Source organism: Sturnira hondurensis, unplaced genomic scaffold (genome assembly GCF_014824575.4).
Source record: "Sturnira hondurensis isolate 20B ecotype Veracruz unplaced genomic scaffold, ASM1482457v3 Scaffold0021143, whole genome shotgun sequence".
NCBI classification, from domain to species: Eukaryota; Metazoa; Chordata; class Mammalia; order Chiroptera; family Phyllostomidae; genus Sturnira; species Sturnira hondurensis.
In genome coordinates, this window is record NW_028093774.1 from 28,645,611 (window position 1) to 28,670,219 (window position 24,609).

At 41.3% G+C, this 24,609-nt stretch overlaps 1 protein-coding gene and 1 pseudogene across 5 annotated transcripts in view; both read right to left on the reverse strand.

Annotated features, from left to right (window-relative positions):
- The window catches only part of SYNE2 (spectrin repeat containing nuclear envelope protein 2), a 296,623-nt gene that overhangs the window by 105,079 nt on the left and 166,935 nt on the right, over positions 1-24,609 (reverse strand). For all 5 annotated transcript variants that reach the window (XM_037031145.1, XM_037031147.1, XM_037031146.1 and 2 more), the window contains 9 exons: positions 24,015-24,233; positions 16,697-16,962; positions 15,374-15,542; positions 12,233-12,388; positions 9,553-9,693; positions 7,718-7,900; positions 6,821-6,958; positions 2,716-2,901; positions 430-552 (listed from right to left, as the gene is read on the reverse strand). In XM_037031145.1, coding sequence (XP_036887040.1) covers positions 430-552; positions 2,716-2,901; positions 6,821-6,958; positions 7,718-7,900; positions 9,553-9,693; positions 12,233-12,388; positions 15,374-15,542; positions 16,697-16,962; positions 24,015-24,233 — 1,581 coding nt within the window. The remainder of the gene's footprint in view (positions 1-429; positions 553-2,715; positions 2,902-6,820; positions 6,959-7,717; positions 7,901-9,552; positions 9,694-12,232; positions 12,389-15,373; positions 15,543-16,696; positions 16,963-24,014; positions 24,234-24,609) is intronic.
- LOC118976600 (dnaJ homolog subfamily B member 4-like) lies at positions 21,141-23,377 on the reverse strand (annotated as a pseudogene).

The following is a 24,609-nucleotide window of genomic DNA, read 5'->3' on the forward strand; positions in this document are numbered from 1 at the left end:
TAAATGAAAAAAATTACTTATAAGAAAATTATCTTTATATAAATAGTGCTATATGATTTAAAACATGATGTTTATAAACATTCATATCTTTCAACTTTTTAAAAATCCTTACCCAAGAATATTTTGTTGGATTTTAGAGACAGAGGAAGGGAGACAGAGAGACAGACAGACAGACAGACAGACAGGTTGCCTCCAGGATGTGCCCTGACTGGAGGTCAAACCCACAACCAAGGCCTGTGCTCTGACCAGGAATTGAAACCACAACCTCTTGAAGGATGGGATGACACTCCAAACAAATGAACCACCTGGCCTGGGCCGTGTCTCTTTCAATTTTATTGTGCTATTATTCTAGCAAGACTAAATACTTTTTATTATATCATATTATTACATATCTAAAAATAAATACTTTAAATAATGATCCAGGCTTACCTCCCCATGCTTAAGTTGCTCTTCAGGTGAAAAATCAAATATTTCTTTAGATAATAGGATAGCTTTAATTTTTGAAACCCTTTTCTCCATTGATTTTACTTCAGTTTCAACAGCAACCACATCCTAGAGTTTCAGAAAAAAAAACCCAACACTCATGCAGTATAAGCTGTGTACATCTATAAGACACAATTTATTGCCATTCATTCTATTCTAACATTTAACCAAAATATGTTTGCTACTTCTGTACCTCTTAAAGACTAAACAAGGGCTACTCAGATACTGTTGATTGTTTTCCATTAAAAAATGCTATTCTATTATTAGTACACCACACTACAAAGCACTGCTTACACACTATTGAGTTAAAGGTCCTCATAAAGCCACTTTTCAATTACTTATATTCTGAGAACAAAGGTACAGATGCTTCTTGACTTATGATGAGGTTACCTCCTGACAAACCCATTGTAAATTTAAAATATCATTAGGTCAAAAATACGTTTAATACACCTAACCTACTAAACATCACAGCTGAGCCTTATATGTGCTCAGAACACTTGCATGAGCCTACAGCTGGGCAAAATCATCTAACACAATGAATACACTCTCAGCCACTAACTGTGTACCCTGAGGACGGTGTAGCAGATGGGAGGGGTGGTCATTGCTTCTGTTCAGCACCACAAGAGACTAACTTACTTCATGTTGCTAGCTGGAAAAAGATCAAAATTCAAAACTTGAAATATGGTTTCTACTGAATGCATTTCACTTTCTCATCATCATAAAATCAAAAAAATCTTAAGTGAAACCATTGTTAAGTTGGGGACCATCTGTAGTATACATCTGAATTGATTTTTAAGTAAAGTCTCAACGATCTGCAAACTCTTTAGATTTATCTTTGGAATGTGTTTAAATACTTGAATACAAGTGAGTCTCACATTTTAAAAATTCCCACCACTGTAAGTAAAATGATAAAGTTGCCCTTGGGAAAGAAAGGAACACACAAGGAGCTGGAAAATAGGCGGTACTTTCCTGCGGATGGCTTGTTGCCATTTGAAAAGTCGTTACTTTATAACTTCAACTAATTTAAACAATAGATCATTTATGCAGTGGTTATTCTCTTACTGACATCAACCTCTAGAGCCTGGACAAGAACCTTAAAGTGAAATGCTGCAGCATGCTACAAAACCCCCATGGTCAGGTAGTGTAGTCCACTGGCGCTGTGAGAGGGCCTTGGGGCCTTTAACTAGCTCTCCAGGCAGACACACTGTAGCAATACAGAGGCACAGCTAATGATGAAGGGGACAGAAAAAACTACAAAGACACAGCCTGAAGGTTCAAATTCCAGCAGTTTGGACCATTCAACAGAGGACAAACAGAGCAATCAGCAAAAGCAGTAAGTACAGTCAGTAATTTTATAGTGATGTATCCAGACTACGAGGAAAAGTTAAATCATGTTGAAATCACTTTCTGCACCTTATATTGAAAAAAGGTATATAAAAATACACAATGTATTTTAGGATATTTTTCATCAAAAATTGTAGAAGCACTTAAAAACTTTGGCATAGGCATCATTAACCAAGAATATTTAACAATTACTATTCCCCGAAGTTATACAAGTGTGGTACAGGGAATGTAACTGAGGAGCGAGAGGTAAATCAGACGAGCTGTACCTGCCTTTGATACAGCACTTACTCCACCCTTAATTAAACACCACACAGGGTTCAAGTCAAAACAGAATATTAAAAAGCCCAGTGGCCAGCAAGCCCCAGCCCCTCAGAAAGTATTGCTATTGGTGAAGACTTGGGAGGCTATGTTTTAACTCCTTCTCTGCTGATCAGTACCTCTAAATCCACAGTATCTCCTCTCTGACAGAGACAACACTGAGCTCATTTGGTCAGGATTCTTCCCTTTGAACATAATTGAAAAAATAAAAAGTACCACATCAACATGTCTTCATAAAACTAGTTAGCAGGATAACTCTAATTTATTAAGTGAAATATACATTAGAAATAAGAAATCAAGCCCTGGCTGGTGTAGCTCAGTGGATTGAGCGCGGGCCTGCGAACCAGAGGATCGCAGTTTGATTCCCAGTCAGGGCACATGTCTGGGTTGCAGGCCAGTTCCCAGCAGGGGACACATGATACATTGTGTGTCCCCAGCAGAAGCAACCATACACCGATATTTCTCTCCCTCTCTTCTTCCCTTCCCCTCTAAAAATAAATAAATATATAAATAAATAAATAAAATAAAATAAAAGAAATAAGAAATCACATCTTTATAGTGCCAACTTACATCAGCCATGTGCTGAAGCTGGGGGAGGCTTCCCATGATGCTTTGTTGTAAAGCTGCTACTTGATGACTTAACTCCTGTATGGTCCGTGCTAAGTCACCTGTTTCAAAAATCGCCGACAAGTCTTCCAGAGCGGTGAAAATCAAATGTAAACGATTATGTTTCTGTTCCGAATCTTCCAAAGCCATCTACATAATGAGAAACAAGGGGGGGAAAAAGAAACATTGAGATACTGAAAGCTGACAAAAATTTAAATCCAAGAAAATTTACATTTGTCTCAACATATCAAACTCCTGATTATTTCCAGTTTCGTAATAAAACCCTGAACACTATTGTTGATGGTAGTGGATGACTTCGGAGTGTCTAACGATTCTTTTTAATCTTCATCTGGGAATATGTTTATCCATTTTAGAGGTTGGTGGGGGTTGAGAGAGAAAGAGGGAAGAACATCAGATGTGAGACAGAAACATTGACCAGTTGCCTCCCATATGTGCCCCAGCTGGAGACTAAACCTGAAACCTAGCTATGTGCCTTGCTTGGGAATTGAACCAGCAACCCTTCGGTGTAAGGGAAGATGCTCCAACCAAGTGAACCACCCAGCCAGGGCCAGAGTGTCTATTGATTCTGGTGGGCTTGCAACACCCATTTTTGAACCACATGATCCTGCTCCTCCACCGTCATTAATAGGACCAGAAACAGCTAACCTATAGTCCTTCCCTCTGGAATTTGAACTGGGGCTTATTGAGTGACCTCTAATAAAATATGGCAGAAGCAATGTGTTACAATTTCCAAGGTTAGATCATCAAAGTCTGTTTTAGGAGCTCTCTCTCTCTCTCTTTAAGATCGTTTATGGAGAGAGAAACCAGCTGTCATGCCATGAGACAGCCTTGCATATGCAGGTGGCTCTTCCAAGGCCTGCCAACAACCCTGTGAATGAGCTTGGATGTGCATCCTGCCGCCTCCCTCACCCAAAGTGAGCCTCCAGAGCAGACCACAGCCTTGGCCAACACCTTGACTGCATTCTCACGAGAGCCCCTGAGCCAGAGGCACTCTGCTAAGCCCTGCCTGGATTCCAGACCCACCACATGGACTGTTAGGTAATAAATGTTTGTTGTTTTAAGCTGCTAACTTCTAGAGTAACATATTAGTTACACAACAATAGATACATAGACCAAAACTTGAACAATCCACATGTCCATTAACTGGTGAAGGGCTAAACATATTATGTATTTACATTAATGGACTACTATTCAGCAATCAAAAGAATAAACTACTTATAAACCTAGCAACCTATATGAATCTCAAAAACATGATGCTCAGTAAAAGAAGTCAGGTACAAAAGACTACATACTATATGATTCTATTTCTAGAATATTGTACAAAAGGCAAACCTATACTAATAGAAAGCAAGGAGTACGTGCTTTACTAGGGCTGGAGGTAGGACAGGGGGACTGACTGCAAAGGACTGGGAGGAAGCACTGGGGTGACGGAAATGTCCCCCGCATCGGCAGTGGCGGTGGTTACACAGCTGTATGCGTTATCAAAACTCATCTAAAAATCTCATCTAGCTGTACTGTGTGCAAATTATACCGCAATGAAGCTGATTGAAAAATAAGTTGTTTTCCTCTCTTACAATGAAATGTATGTTTCCATGACTCTTAATTACAATAGCAGTTTTTGGTTATAAACAGCATCTTTGGGTTATAAAAACCTATTTTAACTAATACTATCCAGACAGAAGGTTATAGTGCAATTAAAACAGATGTTTAAAGCTTAGTCGAGAGTTCTCGTACCTTTAAAAGTCATTTTAAGAATCATTCCTGGTAGTGCTAGAAAAATGCAAAAGAGTATCCTAAAAGTAAGACAACTATTTTTAAAAATAAAGATAAAATGGGGTATTCACACGTGAACAGTTCTTTGAGACCTACTTTCTACTGGGGATTGGTTAGGATACAGTCTGTGGGAAACCAGCCTGTGCTTCCCCTTACAGAGCTCCACTCAGCTCTGGCTCAGGAAGGCCAGCAAGTGAGAGGTGCTTTCACATTTGTGTCAGTAGGTAGCAAAGTCCAACTGCTTTTGCCTGAGTTCACTCTTACACAGTGTTTTTAAAAAAATCTTATAATAAGCATTTGAGGGAAAAGGGATTATTTCTCTCTTCTGTGTTTGCAAACTCCTTAAAATGATGAAAAACACAGGCGATTTAAAATAAAGGGGGATGTGGAAAGTCAACCCAAGCGGTGGGGGGCAGAAATCACAGGCGAGGGGAAGAAAAGAAACAAATGGGTAAAAATGTAACAGCTTTCTTCCAGCACATCTCAAAAATTGGGGGGGGGGGGAGATAGGAAGTCAGATGTTCACTTAGGAACACGGAACACAGTGAGCTACTCTAAGGACATAAAAAGGAGCTGGATCAACTTTGAGGTCTGATCACCCTAAAAATTGTTATAGAATAAACCTTTTCCTATGAGATTCTTACTGGTGGCTAAGTAATATGAGAGAAGTGAAATGTGCCTTCATAATAAAACGTAAGCCAGCAGTTGGCACCAGGAAGATCTCGGGCAGTCATGGTCCCGAGTAAGAAAAGGCTTTCATCTGTCTTTGCAAGCTAGCACGGAGGCACGGGGCCCCTGCAGAGTACCCGGGGGGTACAGGAAATTTGGGATTATGGCATGGCCGAATGGGAAGGAACCATGGATTAGTTTTTTTTTAATGCTGTGTAACAAATTACCACACTTAGCAGCTTAAAATAAACAGAAAGGTATTATTCTAATAGGTTCCATGGCTCAAGAGTCCAGAAACAGGTTAGATGAGTCTTCCGCTCAGGACGCCACATGGCTGCAATCAAGGCGCCATCTGGAGCATGGGTTTCTCTTCCAAGTTCATGCAGGACGCTGGCAGAGCTCAGGTGTAGGGCTGAGATGCCAGTTTTCCTGCTGACTGTGGACTCGGGGTCACTCTCAGCTTCTGGAGGCCACCCTGGGATCCTAGCCCCACTGCCCTCTCATCATATGGCAGCTTACTTCTTCAAGCCAGTGGGAGAACCTCTCTGAAGTCTGCTTCTACGAGGTCTTATAACTATATAACCATGACTGATCCTGTATTCACAGGAACAGTCACCCCATTACCTTAGCAGTACAGTGATGAAACCTAATCAGTGAGAGCTATCTCATCACACGCTCACATTCCCGCCCACACTCAAGGGGAAGGGATTATACAGGTCGTGTACTTCAGGGGACAAAAACCTTGGGAGCCATCTTAGAATTTTGCCAACCCAAACCATCACCATTCAGTGCAAAATCCTTACTTCACTGATGGGGGAAACCGAGGCCCATCGAGGGTACAGTAAATTACCCCACGAGTCAGGTAATGCAGGGGTCCCCACCCTGCTGGGAGCCAGGCCGCACAGTAGGAGGTGAGCAGAGGGAGAGCGAGCAAAGCTTCATCAGTATTCACAGCTGCTCCCCGTGGCTCACATTAAGGCCTGAGCTCCACCTCCCGTCAGATCAGCAGTGGCGTCAGATCCTCCTAGGAGTGCGAACCCTGCTGTGAACTGGGCATGGGAGGGATCTTGGCTGTGGGCTCCTTGTGAGAATCCAATGCCTGATGACGTCACGAGGAGCCGAGGTGGTGGTGCTAACGCTGGGGAGCGGCTGCACACACAGATTACCATGAGCAGAGAGGACGGGCTGCACAGAGACCACAATAACTCAACTGCCTGCAGACTCATATCTAAGCCCTACCAGTGAGTGGCACGTGACAATCAAGCTGCCCCTGGCGGCAGGCGACAAAGCCATTCCCTTCCGACCCCCTCCTGGGTCTGTGGAAAAACTGTTTTCCATGAAACCGGGCCCTGATGCCAAAAAGGTTGGTATCTACTACCGCTGACTTAGTAGATGCCAGGACAGAAAGAACAAGACCCTGGTCTCCAGAATCCCTGTCCATAGCCAGCCACCCTTCCAAGCATCCTTCTGCCGATTGGCACAGTTGAAGATATGGTGGTTTTCAAGGGGGGAAAAAAAAGGTGGGGGAAGCACCATGACGGTTAGCTAAGTCACTGATCATTATGCAGATTCTGTGACTCCCAGAAAGTACAGAAAGAACACTTACCTGAAGGGTGCTAGCACGGAGACTCAGTGCCTTTGAAGAGTCGTAGTTGGCAGGGCTGGCCAGCAAACGACCGGTGTTTTCTATCCAAGCCTCAGTGCTCTTCACGAGATCGTGATATTCCTCCATCTTGACTGTGGCCTGTGACAGAGAGGCAGTAACAAACGCAGTCTGACTGGTGCCTCCTATTGACTTGAATGAAGAATTTGAGGCTGGTAGTCAACGGTCTGTCAGCCTTGCAGGGCTCCACACTCCATGGCTGGGACCACTTGCCCCTGCCCCCACCCTCCAGCTCTGATCCTTCCAACTTTAAAGACTAATCCAGACCACAGCTGGAAAGGACTTAAAAAGTCCCACCCCAAAGCCAGGGGCCTCGGCAAGGGTTCTAAGTTAGCCTTGCAACTAGTTTGGCTCCCACAGTTTGCCTCATTCTGAAAACTGGATTTGTATTTTGTCCACCTGTCCAGGGCCTTGTCCTAGGCTATCCCAGTTCCTCAGACTAGGACCCTGCCTCATGCTTGTTCAGTCACATATACACCACCGGCCACCCACCCACGACTCCTGCTTAGAGGGGGAAAAGGAGGTGTCTTGTTCCAAACGACATTCTTCCTTGTTGCTGACACCCTCCCTGGACTCCCAAGATGGCCTACTGCAAGTGCTGTGCTGGGCCTCAGTCTCAGATACCTGCCCCTGCCTGCCCAGGTAGACTTCCTGCCTGCCCCTTCAGTGACATCTGTCCCTTGGGTGCCCACCTGAACCTATTGTGTGGCTCTAGCTTCAAATCCTAAAATTGGCAACCAAAGGGAAACTGGATACCTCTGAATATGTATTTTTATTTGTTTTAGACGGATCTCCACCCCATGACACACTATGCGCCATTATCACATGTTACCGCCGCACCTTGTTTAACTGGGAGGTTCTCAGTTCTGCTCTCTGGGATACTTGCTGATACTTCTGGAAAGGAACCATCAAGTTATCCATCCATTCTTGAGCCTGTCCTGGATCCCCTTCGACAATGTCCTGCACTTCGGAATCCAGCTCATTGAGCTCGGAATGCCAGCGATCCAGCTCGTCCCACATTTTCTGAACAAGGAAATCACACGTCAATTCAAATGCAGGTGTCATGGTGTATTGTGGTAATTCCTGGTGTTCACATGCTACTTGCACGGTCAATGCTACCAAAACACCACCACAGGCAGCTATTCATGTACGCCCAGCAATCACTGGTGACCTAAACTGGAAAACACTCTTTCTGAGGTCTCTCAACTCTCACAGTATTCATCTCCGTACGAATTCGCTGCAGGAGAGCAGGAGGACCCGGACATTCGCAGAGATGAGGGGTCGCCAAATAGGGTCAACACAGCCCTCATCCTCCAAGAGTGTTAACATTAGGTTTTAAAAGGGCTTCAGTTAATATCTACACCTATTTACATCAGCACATACATGCACTTTTGAAAAGACGATTTTTATCAAGTACAAAAATGAAACCAATAAAAAGAATGTGTCTGCTTGAACTCAGGATCAGGGTGGCGGCCGCACGTTCTGGCCACACATAATAGTAGCAACTGCTTTGGATTCAACAAACTGACAGGCTGGGTTCAGACCTGGCCTTGGCCGCCCAGAGGGCATTCCACAGGTAAAATAATTAATTCTTACTTAATATTTGCTTCAGGACATACTTTCTAGAAATGGGAAAATCTTATTGCTTAAACTAGATTCCTCTATTTATTAAGAGTCTGAGATTTTGTCCAACGGCGAACCATACTCTGACCTATTTTTAAAAGTCTCCGTTCACATTAGAAAATTTCCTCAAAATGTAGATTAGAATAAGAATGCTCTCTAGTCCCGAGCAGTGTGGCTCGGTTGGTTGGCTGTCGCCTCACAAAGCGAATGGTCGATTGGTCGCCAGTTCGATCCCCCGTCAGAGCGCACGCCTGAGTAGCAGGTTCGGTCCTCGCCTGGCCTGGGTGCGTGCAAAAGGGAGCTGATCTATGTTTCTCTCTCTCTCCCTTCCCCTCTTTCTAAAAATAAATAAAAAATAAAATCTTTAAAAAATTGCTATCTGTAGAGTTTACTTGGGAGTTAAGAGGGGAAATATGTTTATGTACACTTTCACCTAAGACTTGATTTCTGAAGACATTTTACCAGAGAAAGAAATTGGAATTTCTATTTTCCTATCCCCCCTTGTAGTCTAAAGAAAAGTTGCTAATACTATTCATATTCTATTGAAATACTTTTCAATGTTACTGTACTTTTATTTTTCAATTATAGTTGACAGACAATCCTACTGACATGTCTTTAATCCAATGAGTTTTATAAATGTTCCATATTTTAATCCCCAATATTATTTCACTTTAGAAAACCAAAGGTTCTAAGAAATGCTCAAACACAGCAACATGTTAGCCTTTGTTTTACATATATTTATATTTATATATGTATAATATTTTTACATAGTCTTATAAAGGTAAGATCTTCACTCTCCTTTATTTGTGAAAAGACCAGTCCACAATCACAGGCTCTCAGGAGGGTGGGTATATTTTCATGAAAAAAACTGAGAACAATTCTCAAATGCAACCTTGTCCACCAAGCTGGTGCAGGTGACGCTCTCAGGGAGGGTGGCCCGGGGAGCTGGGTTGGCATCTCTGTAGCTCAGATTAACCCAGAGAGCACACCCTGGGATGACAGATGGGCAGGCAGACTACCAAAGGCTGAAGGAAGCGAGAGGAGGATGTTACCTTTTGAATTGCTTGAGCTTTCTCGATACTTTCGCTCTTCTGCTCCAACATCTTTTCAACATTATGAAGCCCGTTGTTAATTTCATCTATTTTCCTACTCATGGCATGTGATGGTGAACTTTTCAAGACTTCACTGCTAATCTGTTACAAAGGGAGAAAGACACATTTTGGTGTAGAGATGTTCCCTGCACTCCAGTCACAGGTTTGAATGAGAAAAGGGCTAGTCCCACTGTTATGTGCTTTTGTTATAAAAACTGTTCAAGGGTCCCCCCAAAATTTCCAAACCATACTGGCTAATGGGTTCATGAGAGGGTACGTTAGCAGGCTCAGAGACAGCAGCTGTGCTGACCCAAGCTATTAAATCCAACCCAAAGAAAGGAAACAAACCTGAAAGACACAAATTTGTGGAGTGCAATCCACAGCACACACTTACAGATGCGTGCCACACCAGGCACAACAACTGAGCGATCTCTCCGGAACACGCCCCAGAGGAGCAGATGACATGAAAGAATTTCTGAGAGGTAAACTGTTCATTACACAGTCTCTCCATTTCATGAGGAAATCCTCTGCAAAGAACTGTTTTCAATAAAATCAAATTTCCTCTCAAGCTGACTTAAAAAACTGTAACTCCTGCGTTAATATTCATTAGGGTAAAATAACCTCAAGGACATTCAAAGCTTAGTTTTGTCTGTGGGAATGCTTCCAGTGTGTTTTCGCAGCGATCAGAAGTCTAGCTGCTGAACAATGTCAATTTTTATCCAAATGATTTCCTTAAAAAAATTACTGGGATTAGGAAAGATACATGAATGTTGAGTGTGTCATTTTTCAAATGTCTGATTAGTTCATGTTCTTTCCCCCCCTCTTTTGGCTATGTTGATAAGGTTTTCTTCCAGTAGCCACTAGATAACTAAATAGTACTTTATGCTTTTGTATAATCCTTTAACTTTTAAAAAAACTATTCTATCTATACAACCACTGAGACTAGAACATTCCAATAAAAATAGTAAGCAGACGCAGAAACTAAACAGAGCTAAGTGACTTGGTTAAATTAAGGTCATATGCCAAGGGGACAGTTGAACTTGCCCCAAGAAGTCCCAAGCTGCCAGACTCCAGAGTCCACGCTCTTTTCACATCAAGCTGTTGATACTTTCAGAAAATGTTTTTATTTCACAGACCACACCATATCATAGGCAAGACTTTTAGAAAAAAAAAAAATAATCCTGCACTGGGTTTTTTGTTGCTGCATAACTTTCTACTCCTATGTAACAAATTTCCGCAAAATAAAGTTTTCTGATCTTTTGGGAAGCTGTTCTCCTGGCAGGGACGAACACCATTTAGGAACATTAAGAGAGGTCGTGATTTAGGAAAATCATGCTGCTATCTCAATTACACAGAACGGCATGACCTCTGTCGCCTGGAATCTTTAGACACACCCCACAATAAAAATCCACTGCTTTTTTTTTTTTTTTTTACTCTGGCTGGTATAGCTCAGTGGATTGAGCACGGGCCTGCGAACCACGCAATCACCGTTCGATTCCCAGTCAGGGCACATGCCTGGGTTGCGGGCCAGTTCCCAGCAGGGACTCAGAGAGGCAACCATACATTGATATTTCTCTCCTTCTCTTCCCCTCTAAGGATAAATAAATAAAATCTTAAAAAAAAAATCCATTGCTTTTTGTTACAAATATGTAAGCTACAGTTGAAACTTTCAACCTTAAGTTCAAAAGGCAGATTTTGATGACTAATTCACTTTGTTAGGGATTTTCACATGAAGCCTTCACAAGAACAAATTTAGTTTCTCTCAAAACATTTCGTATTCTCTTAAAATAAAATCAATAGTACACAATTCTTGAGAAAGTACCCGATAATAGAGTTTACTGCATGTTAAATCAACAACAAAAGTTCTTATAAATATATATTAGGAGTTCACAAGATGTTTACATAGGTTAGATTTTCCTAAGAAATCTGCACAGAAGTTAACTAAGTTTGAGATCTTATTTCTGTGTATTTACTATCTATTTTACTTAGTAAGTTAGAGACATTCTAGGCTTTAAAAAGCAACACAAAAATCTTTCTGTGGATGCTAAACAGAACAGAATTTTGTTCTGTTGGATTTGGGCTGCCTTTTTACAATCCAATAACATTGCCTTGCTAAACTCCTGAGTCTGTACTATGAAACATTTCCCACTCATTCTTCTAAACTGGACTTGCACGTGTAAAGATTTGCCCAGCTATGATTTATGAGAATTGTGCTACCACCAGCATTAGAAAGGCACTGTTTGTTAAGTGATGTGTAGAATTTTTATTCTTACTGCTGTTGATTGCTATTTCAAAATGTACAAGGAGAGTATGTTTTAAAACAAAGCATTTTCCATGTCCATAACTTTAAAGTGAGTGTCCAGTTAAAAAAAAAGTGAAAGGTAATACTTATGTTTAAATGCAAGAGAAGAAAAACTAAGCATCTTGACAACTAAAAATAAACAGATCACCTAATTTCTGTGTTTGACGTCACTTATTCTGAGCAACTGCACCTCAGTATTCAATACACAAAATCATCACTTAACTAAACTGTATAAAAGTTATAGTTGAAATCAGGGCACATAGAAATATGATACTAAATTTTTTCTTTACATTCATTCAACTCCACAGAAAGAAACACCAGTGCAAACACCATTATTACCTTTTCTTCTACGTCTTCTACAGCTCTCCTGCATTCCTCCACCTGGGACTCAATGTCTGCAGGAACTAGGGTGTACATTTCGGAATACTTGATTCGGAGTTTTTCCATAATATTCCCAAAAGTTAGCTTCCCTTTCTTAAAACTGCTTTGAAGCTCCTGAAAACATTAAGAGGGTTTCAGTACTCACAGGATGGGGGAAGAGTTTAACTCTGAAAATAAAAGCGGCCTTCCAGCACATCCTTACGGTTTAAATGGACAGATTTTGCATGACAAAACCTCACTGTTGATACAAGCTGATTAAGCCCGAGAGATACTTCTTTTGGTCAGATGATGCTAATTTGTAAGAATTAAACTTGATATCTCTTCCCAGTGTCAAACCATTGACCAGAAAAGACATTACAACAGCTCCTGCTTTTAAAGTACCTCTAGGATTTAACTGTATCTCAGTGGCAGCCCTGATCTAAAAAGCTGCAAGTAGCAAAAAGTTTCAAAGACGTTGTTTTTTTGTTATTAACTTGTTGCCATTTCTGTTTCTTCCTACATTATCATCACAATGACTCAAGGCCACTAAAAGCCCTTGCGCTTGAAGCAGAAGTGTCTGCTTTCATGTAATTAGACAGCCCAGCAGAGCTCAACTTCTTTCAAACAGGAGAGTTCCAGTTCCAGGCAAAGAATGCGGGTTTCAGCAGATAAAAGAAACCTGAACAAATAGTCCATTGGTTGTGGCCTAGAAACAAAATCTGATCTAGGTTCTCCTGCACTAATTATAAAGGAGAAACTCATTTGTTTGGGAAGGTTTCCCAAAGATCAAGTGGAAAACTACTTTTTGACTTCGCTCTGGCGTTTTGGGCTTGTCTGTTTTCACAGCAGCCTTGTGTGCGTTAATGGGTTGAGTGAGTCACTGCACTGAAGAATGATTACAATTTCGAATGACTTCGTGATGTGTCACTGTTTTCCTTTTCTTGATCCACAGCAGAGAGAGAATCTAGACAAGGGAAAGTTAGAGAACAATGCCAGGCAGACAAAGCTGGGGTTTGAGGGATAGTGTCACCCTGGTTTATCTAGACCTGGTCTGGGGACACAGGGCTTCGCTCAAAGCTGCACACAGATGACTTCCCCTAGAAGATTGATTCCGTGAGGGACAGGACATTTCCCTTCTCAACACTGACACCAACTCTGATTAACAACAACATGCGACCTGTGGATAAATGTGCAAATATCATTTTTGCCTGTTACCACTGGACCTGAACAAGAGACATCCAGGAAAAAAAAATGAGTTCCCAAACGATGCTACGATACTGTGAGATAATATACACACTTGGTCATCACTGGTTTCTGGCACAGCTTCTGCAATGTTTGACATGTCCTAAATGTAGTGAGAGGAGCATCTTTTTTCATTTATTTGTCAACCCAAACCTGAGTTTACGCAAATGCAATGACTCTAGGAATGCCCCAATCGCTGTTATAGCTTAGAATGAGGGCTGGTTGCCAGGAGAACCAACCACTTGCAGCCATGAAAAAACGTCACTTCCTTTATCAGGAAGTTTCTCCTTTCCTTGATTCAAAAGGAGCCTTGTCCAGCCCAGAAGCACCCTGACTCACCCCTTCCCTCTCCTGTGCACCTCTTTAATCATGAAGCTGGCGGGGCACTGGGGCTCTAGTCAGTGTCAAATAATCTCAGGAACAAATTCTCAGGTCTGTTCACCCACAGACACAGAGTTTCAGTCGAACTGGAGGTAACATCTAGGCCACAGCTGTGTTTCAGCTCTAGACCCAGAAAAGTAGTCCGACCCCACCAACCACACATGCTTGTAAAACCAGACAGGGCAATGGCGTGGCTGACACCAGGGCCAGATGCACTGATGAACTCCCTCCTGCCCTAGTGCTGACCAATCAGTAGAGACCACAACCCCAAACAGGGCCCTAACTCCCTCAGTCACCATGATGCAAGATTTTCCCCTATATAACCATCCTCTAGAAACTATCGGGGAGCCAGGTCTGAGAGCAACGCTCTCCTGTGAGTCGCACCATTTCCTTAACCAACCTTCACTTTCGTTGCTGCAAACTCCTGTTCATGTTTGACTGGGCTTTGGTGCGTGCAGGGAACTGAACCCCTTTAGTTTGGCAACAGTTGGAATGAAATTTCTGCTCCACTTCCCATTTACTAGGAAGGGGAGAGGAGCCACTCAGGTTGAGTTCATCTCCAATGAACAGTAACTCAACCAATCAACCAATCATGCCTATGTAATGGAACCTCCATAAAAAGCCCCACCTGCCAAGGTCTGGAGAGCTCTGGCACTGGCAAACACATCGAGGTGCTGGGAGAGCGAAACACCCAGTAGTGAGGTCTTGGAGGCACCACACCCCTCCCCCCATACCTTGCCCTGTGCATCTCTTCCCTTTGGCTGTTCTTGAGTTCTATCCTGTATAATAAATCAATAACAGGAAGCAAAGTGCTTTCCTGACTTCTGTGTAAGCCATTCTAACAAATTATCGAACCTGAGGAGGGGGTCATAAGAAGCCCTAACATAGAGACTGTCGGTCAGAAGTACCAGAGACCCCAGGGGCTTGCCATTTGGTGTGTGAAGTGAGGGCAGTCTTGTGGGACTGAGCCCTTAAGCTGTGGGGTCTGTGCTAGCTCCTGGAAGAAGTTAGTGTTAGAACTGAATTGAACTGCAGGACACCAGGTTGGAGTACATGGAGTTGGAGAATAGGTTGCTGTGGTGTGTGTGTGTATTATGGGTGGGGTGGGGAGGAACCCACACATTTGCTGTCAGAAGTGTTGTAAGTAAAAGTTCCACCCTATCAGATGTAAGACATTACACCCTACTGTGAATTATCTAACATGCTATTCAAGAATGGTCTAAGGTCCTTGTTCACCAAACACACATAAAATGTGGTTGAAAATGGGCTGCTTGGTTCAGACTGGCCTACTTCCTAACCTGGTCTCAACCCTGCTCTCTGTTCTCCAGCCACACTGGTCTTCTGTGGCTGTGCCCACACTATGCCACAGGGCCTTTGCACATGCTTTCCCCTCTCCTCTCTGCTCACTATGGTCACTGAGTTACCTCTGTCCCAAGTACTCTGCATTCAAGACTACAAACCTATACCAGCCACCTTCACAAGTTCATTTCTACTTACCTCAAACTGTTCTGCTTTTTCTAGGCCATCTTGTAGTTCCATATTTTGGAAAGAAGTTGTGATCTGTTGAAATAAATTCTTCAAAGCAATTATGTCTTTTGTGAAAGAATGCCTCTCTTGGATTTCATTCAGCACCGATTCCTTATTTTTTTGAGCTTTCTGAAAAAGCCTAAAATATAGCATCAAAATTAAATTGTTCCTCTAGCCTGCTCATCTGTGAAATAGTTTTATTTCAACAACTAACAAGATGTTCACATAGCTCACAAAAGATTTTTGCTGAGAGAAAAGTACCAGTTTCAATGATTTATATACTGAATATATAAGCATACATCCAATTCTATCACTCAATCAAAAACCTCCCCAAAACTTTAATCTCAAAATATCCTCTTTTCACACTTTCTACAACACTTGCCATCTCTATCCTCTTTTCCGTGTAATCCTTGAGTTCAACTGAACTGGACTTTGAGGTGTGAATGGGGCACGGCTGCTTCTGGGGATGGACACCGCGCCAGCCTTTTTATCTCATGCCGTCCCCATGTGCTGCGAAGGCATGCACCACATCGGCAGGGGAGCTGAAGTGGCTAAATCCTTCCTGAGAGCTATTAATTAGGTAAGTATCTCTAGCTGCAATTTACTAGACACTTTGACTCAATGACTCTGCCTCTCAGCATTTTTTAAATGAATTAATTACAGATGCAGACAGAGAGCATGGCATGAAAACCCTCACTGCAGTGCTTTATAAAAGTAAAAACAATACATATGATTTAAAGGTTGTGCATTAGGGGGCTTGTTGAATAAGTTACGGCATACTCACATGATGAAAAACTGCACGGCTGTGTTTCAGAGCACATCCATGGCAGAGACACACAAACATGATATGCTGATAAATGACTCAGCAGAACACCAAACAGGATAGTGCTAGGCTTGCAATTTGTGTAGAAGTATAATTATACTGAAAAAAGTGATTGGCAACGGCTATTGCCGAGTGGTAAAATTAAAGGTGGGTTTTATATTAATCTTTATAATGTCCCACAGCCTCTAAACTTCATATAATAAATATGTATGACTAAATTTAAAAAACAGCCATCAGAAAAACAACATGAAGCGGTGCACTCATCCAGTAATACCAAGACGAAAACAGGTGCTTGTTTTAATTATCAATTCTTTCTACCCCTTTCGATTGCTGTGTTGATTCAACTCAACTCTGTCATAACATTTGTCATTATCCTACAATATTTTACATTCTTGAAATTCAGTATTTTCTAAATCTTAAACCTGAACCTGTCAAACACGTTTCCTTAATAGTTTTTCGCGAAATCTTACTCATGGCATCGTTCTTGCATAGTCGTAATCTCTCGCAAGGCCGGCACAGTCTGCACCGCGCCTGCGCGGTCCGGCGCGCTCTGGATGCTTTTTATGCGCTGAAGGAGCAGGGTCAGCGACAGCTGCTGCTTCTCCACGTTCTCTTCATATTGGCTTAAACAGTCTACTAGCTCAGAGAGTTCTGCCGTGGTGGCTGTCTCTTTTGTTTTGGACACTTCAGGGAGTTCTTCCTGAAGATTATCTAAAATAATTGCTTCTCGTTCAACCTAATTCAAGAAACAAAAAGAGAGACCTAGAATAAGTAAAATATAGTCTTACCATTTCAGGACTGAAAAATGTACCCTAATGTTTGTATACTGGTTTTCAACCATAATGTTTGTATGCTGGTTTTCAAAGGGCTCTGAATGCCATAATCTACTTCAAAGTAATATTTGTCTTTTTACAGCTGGGAAGATTATACCTCCACTATCAGAATCCCATAGCTCCCACCTATTGATCATGTAGATGTGTGATTAAAATGAAGTATCACAGTTATGAGCTGAAGGAAACACTGTTGAGCGATTTGATAAGTAACTTTTCCTTCAGAGGGCAGCTGCATTAGACATTGTTTCCCTGGAGACACCCATAGGGTAGTTAGAATGAGCTCCACCCAACTGCATCCACTCAGTACAAGCTTGGGCAACCACTGGGTCCTTTTTCTACGGTTCTCTTTCACATCTGATCACTTATGCTCAAAACAAAGTAAGTCCACTAAGTCCTCATTACCCTGACACCTGTGGCAAAGGGAAAGCAGCCCAAAGGACTGAACTAATAATCGGGTGTTACTGACAGCTATGTACAGAATAATCCAGAAATGCATTACCTAACCCATCACATATATGGAAGTTGGAGTTCTATTGGCCCTGAACTCAGAATAAAGAGAGAGAAAACCAAATCCCTCTCCTGCATCTCCTCAAACCCTCTGGCTCACACCTCAGCTGCACCAGCCTTTCATCACATCTGCCCGCGTGTTGTGACTCTCCTCTATGTGCCGGCTGAGTCAGGCATCTTGCAATCTTGACATTCCTACATTAACGGTATCATGCTAACTCAAATGATGAAGGAGGATCCGGATGCTGGGGGGTAGGAATGAAAACCTATGAAAATTTAGGGACTCCAGCATCAGGTAAGTTCCCAGGGGCCCAGTGGCCTAGGGTATGCCAGCATCCCTATGAGGTAAAGATCAAGTTGTTCAGAGGTGCAACCCTGGATGAGTCTATGGGATTCTGCAGGCAGTATATGCTAGGCTTGGAACTATGGCTCAGGTCCTTTCATCAGAATGCTGCCAGTGCAGAGGGGGGTCTGGAGAAAAGGAGGCACCGCACAAGGTGTCAGCCGCCCTGCCGCTTGGACCATATAACCCACCTGAGTCCCAGTCGCTAGAACACATGCGTGCAGGTGCAGACCGGCCCCTCTTCAAGAGACCCAGTCACGGTATTTGTGCTTTCCATCCCATCAAACCTAAGTTCAGTTGTATTTGAAGTCCAGACTCTCATGCAGAGCTATATTTCCACCAGGGACTGAGATAAAGTTTCCACAGGGTCGTTTCGCTGCTCTGCTGCCAAAGAACCAGCATGGAGAGAGAGCAATTGCTCTACGGACAGAGTTAACTGTACACCTTAGGGTTTCCAATACGCCTCTGGGTTGAAAGATCGATGTCTATAAACCAGGACTTAATGGAGCATCTCTTAGTGCTACTGTGCCTGGTGATGACCATAAGTGGGCAACTGTGGCAACCAGGACCAATGAAAGTGATGAAAGTGAAGCACTTCAAGGCTCTGACTTCCAGTCTCTGTGCTCCTCGTCACCCACTCCTGTTCCCTAGGATCACTTTCCCAAATAAACCACCTGCCTGCAAGCCTCTGCCTTAGACTCTACTCTCCGATGTTCGTTGCTAAGTGATTAAGGAGAGGAACACAAGAGGGAAGAATAATTTTTATTAGAACAATAATTTTACTCAAAACTCTGGCAATGCTCTAACCCGTGAATGAATAAACAAACTGCCGTACACGTGTGCAGTAGAGTATTACCCAGGAATAAAAAGAGATGAACTACTGATACAAGCAGCAACATGAATGAATCTCACATGCATCACCCTCAGTGAAAAGAGGCCAGACTCAAAGGGCCACAAACTGTCCGAATCCATTTATATGACATTCCAGAAATGTAAGAACAGATTAATGGTTGTCAGGGGCCAGAGATAATGGAAGGAGATGCCCCTGGAGAGGCACAAAGGAACTTTTTGGGGTGATGAAAATGTTCTAAATCTTCATTTTGTTGGTGGCCAAATGACTGGATGCACGTGTCAAAATTCAACAAACTTAAAAAGAAAAAAAATTCAACAAACTTTACACCAAAACAGGTGAATACAGCCCCCAAACCAGGAAAATAGTTGCCACAAAGATTATGCACCAATCATATACCTACAAGAGGCTCGGCAGCCCCTGCATAATTTTCCTCAGACACATAATTTGAAAAGAAATTGGTTATAAAACTTTTGGGTTCACAGTCGATTATAAAATAGAGTCTGGGCAGGGAGAAAAAACCACAAGCAGTTACAGTGAGGGAGACTGGAAACCCTGTACCAACAGAAACAGGAACTAACATGGAAAGGCTGTGGCTTTCGGTCCAAGGGGACGAAGCCAGCCCTACACCTCCCACTGCCTTTGAAGACACAGGCTCATTCTAGCTCACTGTGATCGCTGAAGCATAAACCGATGATTCTGAATCAGAAGTGAATATTTAAATGAAGCAAATTCTGTTTAAGAAAACAGAAAGGTAAGACTTGCAGGGGGGGATTAATCGAAATCTAAATTGATTTTTAATCTGTAAATGTAAATTTGTAAATTTAAACATTTGTAAATGTTTAAGTTTGCTTTTAACAATCTTCTTATGCAAAACCTTTATTCATTTTGTCACATACGAATTCACCAACCATATTAACATGACCTTGCATGTACAGGCCTTTAGATGATACAGTTTTTATCGAATGGACAAAAGCTATTTTAAAATCCTACATCAGTCTGGTGTGTATAAATACCATTCAAGTTGATAGGTTAGCAGTTACACCCCAGAGTGCCAGTTGGAAGCAGCTTTTGGCCCTCGCTTGTGAATCGGAACAACTAAATCGAACTTTCCTCATCTACAAAATGAGAACTATAAAAACATCCACCTCATAGGATTTTTGAGAGGATAAATGATGATACACATAAAGAGCTTAGAGCTGTGCGTGTCATATGTTCCATAAGTGCCTATTAAATGTTAGTTTTTGTCACTACATGAGGACAGATTTTGTTTTTGCTACTCTTTGAAAAACATTCTGTTGGGCAGATACTGTCACATGCTTTATGGATAATTACAAAGATCTAAATGAATGTGGTCTGAATTAATAAAATATAATTGTAAATAGTTATATCACAATAAAGAAACAATGTAATTAAGATAAAAAGAACTAAAGCTTAGGATTAGCCTTAGACCTGGGTTTGAGTAAGATCTGTCACTCAAGAAATATTTACTAAGTGCCTACTAAGCACAAAGCCCTGGATGATTCTAAAGTCACAGCTGTATGCAAAAGAAATGTGGTTCCAGTCCACAGAAGCTTATAATTCTGCCACTGGCTGGGAGGTCTTGTGCCAAAGGGTCACTGGTTCGATTCCCCGTCAGGGCACATGCCTGGGTTGCAGGCCAGGTCCCCAGTCGGGGGCATGCAAAAGGCAACCACACATTGATATTTCTCTCTCTCTTTCTCCCTCCCTACCCCTCTCTAAAAATAAACAAGTAAAATATTTTTTTAAAAGTTCATTAAAATGGGAATAACTCCTGAGGGCAATGCAAGGGTGTATTGGCATCATGTGTGAAGTGTGGTCTTAGCAAGGCACGTAGTTTACTGTGCGCACTCAATACCCAGTGCCATTCTGAACGGGAAAGCACTGGAGGCTAGCAGTCCCGCTGAAGGTAAACTGTACAATGCTTCTTAAAGTTTTAACATTCGAGAGACTATTTACTAATGAAACTCCACCAGCACCACCAACAATGACATTCATTTTTAAGAATAACAAGTTCTTAAAATATGCAAGAAAATATGATAGTACTAAACATTTAAAAACCGAAACATTTAATGAAGTAGTGTTCAGTCTAGTTCTCTTTTAAGTAAATTCAACAGGAATTTTGACATGAATAAGAGAGAAGAATTTTCATTTAATGTTCTGATTTCTACCTCATTTATACCTGGCCCTTTGGAAAGATTAAAGAATTAAAGAGAACCCTAACATAATTCTACACTACTTCATTTAAAAAATTTTTAGATGTAAATATGTTTAAAAATTAAAACACCTAAGAAATGTAACCTATGCATATGAAAAAGTAAAATATTTATATGCATAACAAGTAGTAGCAACATCATCCATAAGCAGCAGTTAGTGTTTATTTTCCCCACATTTCGCTTTAACACCATAGTGGTAGTTTATGCTTTTTGGGGAAATTGCATAAGGTACACGTAGTATACTATGAGTAAGTTACAAAAGACTGTGTAATTGAAAAATTAATTCCAAGTAACACTTCCTCTAAAAATATATTAGTAAACAAACTAGTTTAAAGTAGTGGACAATGTGCCTATAATTTATTAAGTCCAAGATATATAGGCAACCTGCACAAAACTACCTATGTCATTTTAAAAATAGCCTATTTCTAAAATATCAGTGGCCCAGGCAGTCGGGATTTCCACAAGAGATAAACTGCCATGAGTTTCCTTTTTATGGGGTAAAGGCCCACCTTAAGAACATCACAACTGTGTTATTAACAAATGCTACAGCACATTTTGAAAACCAAAATGGTGCAACGTGTGCACGAGGATATTCTTTTATGGGCACCAGAGCAGCACTTCAGATAGTGACTGAAATCTAGTGATTACGTTTCCCAATGACCTGGGTTTCTATTTTCTAGAAACGCGTGTCACATGCATAGTTTGAGAATTTAAATTTCCATTATAAATGAGAACCTACCAAACTGATAATGTAAAGATATAAGAAATAAAGTACTTGGATAGTCTATTATTTTATTAGAAAAATATCTACTCACTCCACAAAATCAAATTCTACATGTAAGCAATATACTAAAAATTTATGACTTTGGAGAAGGGAAACAAAATAGAGTGAATGGTTTCTCCCCATCTCTAACTGTAAAAATCCCTTTTGCCTATTTATTTGACCTGTATCTATTCATGAAATGTAACGGACCCTTAAAATAATTTACATGTCTGTATACAGAATTCACATCTGCATCAGTAAACTGCCAATCCTTCTATATTTTCAGTGCCTTATCAAAATATGGGAAACAGGCCCTGGCTGGTGTAGCTAGCTCAGTGGATTGAGCACAGGCCTGTGAACCAGAGGATGGCAGTTCAATTCCCAGTCAGGGCACATGCCTGGGTTGCAGGCCAGTTCCCTGCAGGCCAACTCCCAGCAGGGGACGCACAAAAGGCAACCATACATTGATATCTCTCTCCCTCTCTCCTTCCCCTCTAAAGATAGATAAATAAATAAATAAAATTTTTAAAAAAATATGGGAAACAGAGTTTTCATTCTATGAGACAGGAAGATGTTTTTTAAGTACTTCTTCGGATGATACAGATGCAGAATTGGGGAAGGACACTTCAAATTCTATTAGAAGGTCACCATGGCCCTGGCTAGCGTGGCTCAGTGGACTGAGTGCTGGCCTGCAAACCAAAGGGTTGCTGGTTTGATTCCCAGTCAGGGCACATGCCTGGCTTGCAGGCCAGGTCCGCAGTAGGGGGTGTGCAAGAGGCAACCACACATTGATGTTTCTCTCCTTCTCTTTCTCCTTCCCTTCTCTTCTCTAAAAATGAATACATAAAATCTTTTTTAAATAGAAGAAAGCACCATATTGGCCAGGATTTTTTGCAAATGGCAGCCCATATCCAATAATTCTTCTCATTCCAGGTTTCACAATATCATTTCTTAACATAGGTCTTCAACCACTGTTGGCACATTAATAGCCACACATTGCCTCTTGCAAACTCATTTTAGTAGTATAAATTATATTTGATCCATCCCTTCTAAATTTTGGGTTATCTTTATCTTTAATAATAAAAAGCAATGTCTGCTAGAATACTAGTGTTTCATCTCCTTCCCTTGGAAAAGTAATTTTGGTGCCTTCTTTCCACCCTTTTTTAATTTCAATAGTGAGAATTTTTTTGTCAGATCTATAACGCTTTCCATAAGGGTTTAACCTTCTTTGAGAAATCTCCACCCATTTACTATGACCACTACAGAGTTCTTTAAGTGGTACTCTAAGTTCATGACTAACTGCAGGGTCTTGTTTGAGATGAGATGGCCCCACAGAATTCCTGTCCCTTGGATATCCATTCACGTGAATCCAAATGAACTGAAGGATCTCCATCTACCTCCACTTCTTCAGAATTTCTACCACTACCCATCCGTCGTCCAAAGAAAATTTCAAAGAGGCTGGAACCTCAGAAAAATGCTGCAAATGCGGCATGAGGACCTCCATGAAATGTGTACTGAAGGCACCCCCTTGTCCACCAGTACCTCCTGCTCCTCCTTTCAACCCTCTACAGGTTCTACTCAGCCTTCCAGCCCCGCAGGTTCCACACCTCCAAATTCAACAAACCTCCCCAGAAGAACAGCCACACAGCCTGAACACAAGACCATACGGAAAGGAAGCCTCTATACCATTTAAATTTTTTTCCTAAACCTATGTGATGTATAAGTCCTGAAACATAGTTAAATTAACATGTTTGATTAATGAATATATCACAGAAGTTTCTTTGAGGCAGTTTTCAGGAAAAAAAAAATCAGACATTTTTAGACCTATACTTTGCAACTACAGTTAATTTCCTCACTTAACTATTGTAGTCAATTTCCAAAGTAGTTGGTTATTATGAATACTTCCTAATTCTAACCTTTAGTGCCAGGTAGAGATAGTTATTTTTAAAAGGATGTAATTCATCTGCACAAAAGAGATTTTAAAGTTTGCATGAACAAGTAGTCACTTATTTTTAAGCATTATCTGACACCAAAAAATATTCCAGTATTATAAAAAACTTTGTATCATTTCTTGGAGCTGATGTTTATAGGACCTGGCCTCTATAAACATGTATGTGTAACACATATGTGATGCAAACAAATGATAGAGGTTGAAGACTTGTTGTAAATAAAAACAATATAAAAGTAATAAAACAATTTAAATGACACTTGTTAAGAAAACTGTATGGCTTCACTGTCAGAAAGGAACCACTCACCCCTTCGCTGACAGCCTTCCAGTCCTGCTTCAGCTCTTCGCACCACACCTCCCACTCTCCAGCAGCTTCCAGCACACTCAGCCACTTCTCCCACAGAGCCACCGTGGCTCTGAGCAGACCCAAGCCATCGTTGTCTGTGACTGTGCGGCTCAGGTGTCTCAGGACCCGTCGTAGTTTCATGAAGTCTTCTTTAGTTGATGTAAGATTTGACACCAAGGCCTTAAGCAAGAAAAAATCTATGAATTTTTCTGAAAGTTATAAACTTTTAAAAATCTTGAACAATAAATGATTTAAAGCACCCACAAATATTTCATGACCTATTTTATAGTGCTTTTGAAGGCCAATCTGAGACAAATGAGAATTATCTATTGTACTGCATGTGAATTTGAGACTGTGGGAACAAATAATGACCCATAAACCAATTTTTCCAAGCAAGAATGTGTTCTCAAAGGTAAATATCCTAGAAGTTCATTTTGTTATTATATTGTAAATCTCATATTATACTGGGTAGTTAATGTGCACAATACTTGCTGTATCAATGGCCAAAGCTTTATTTCAGTTTTTGTTTTTGTGTTTTGTTTTAGGGTGATGTGTT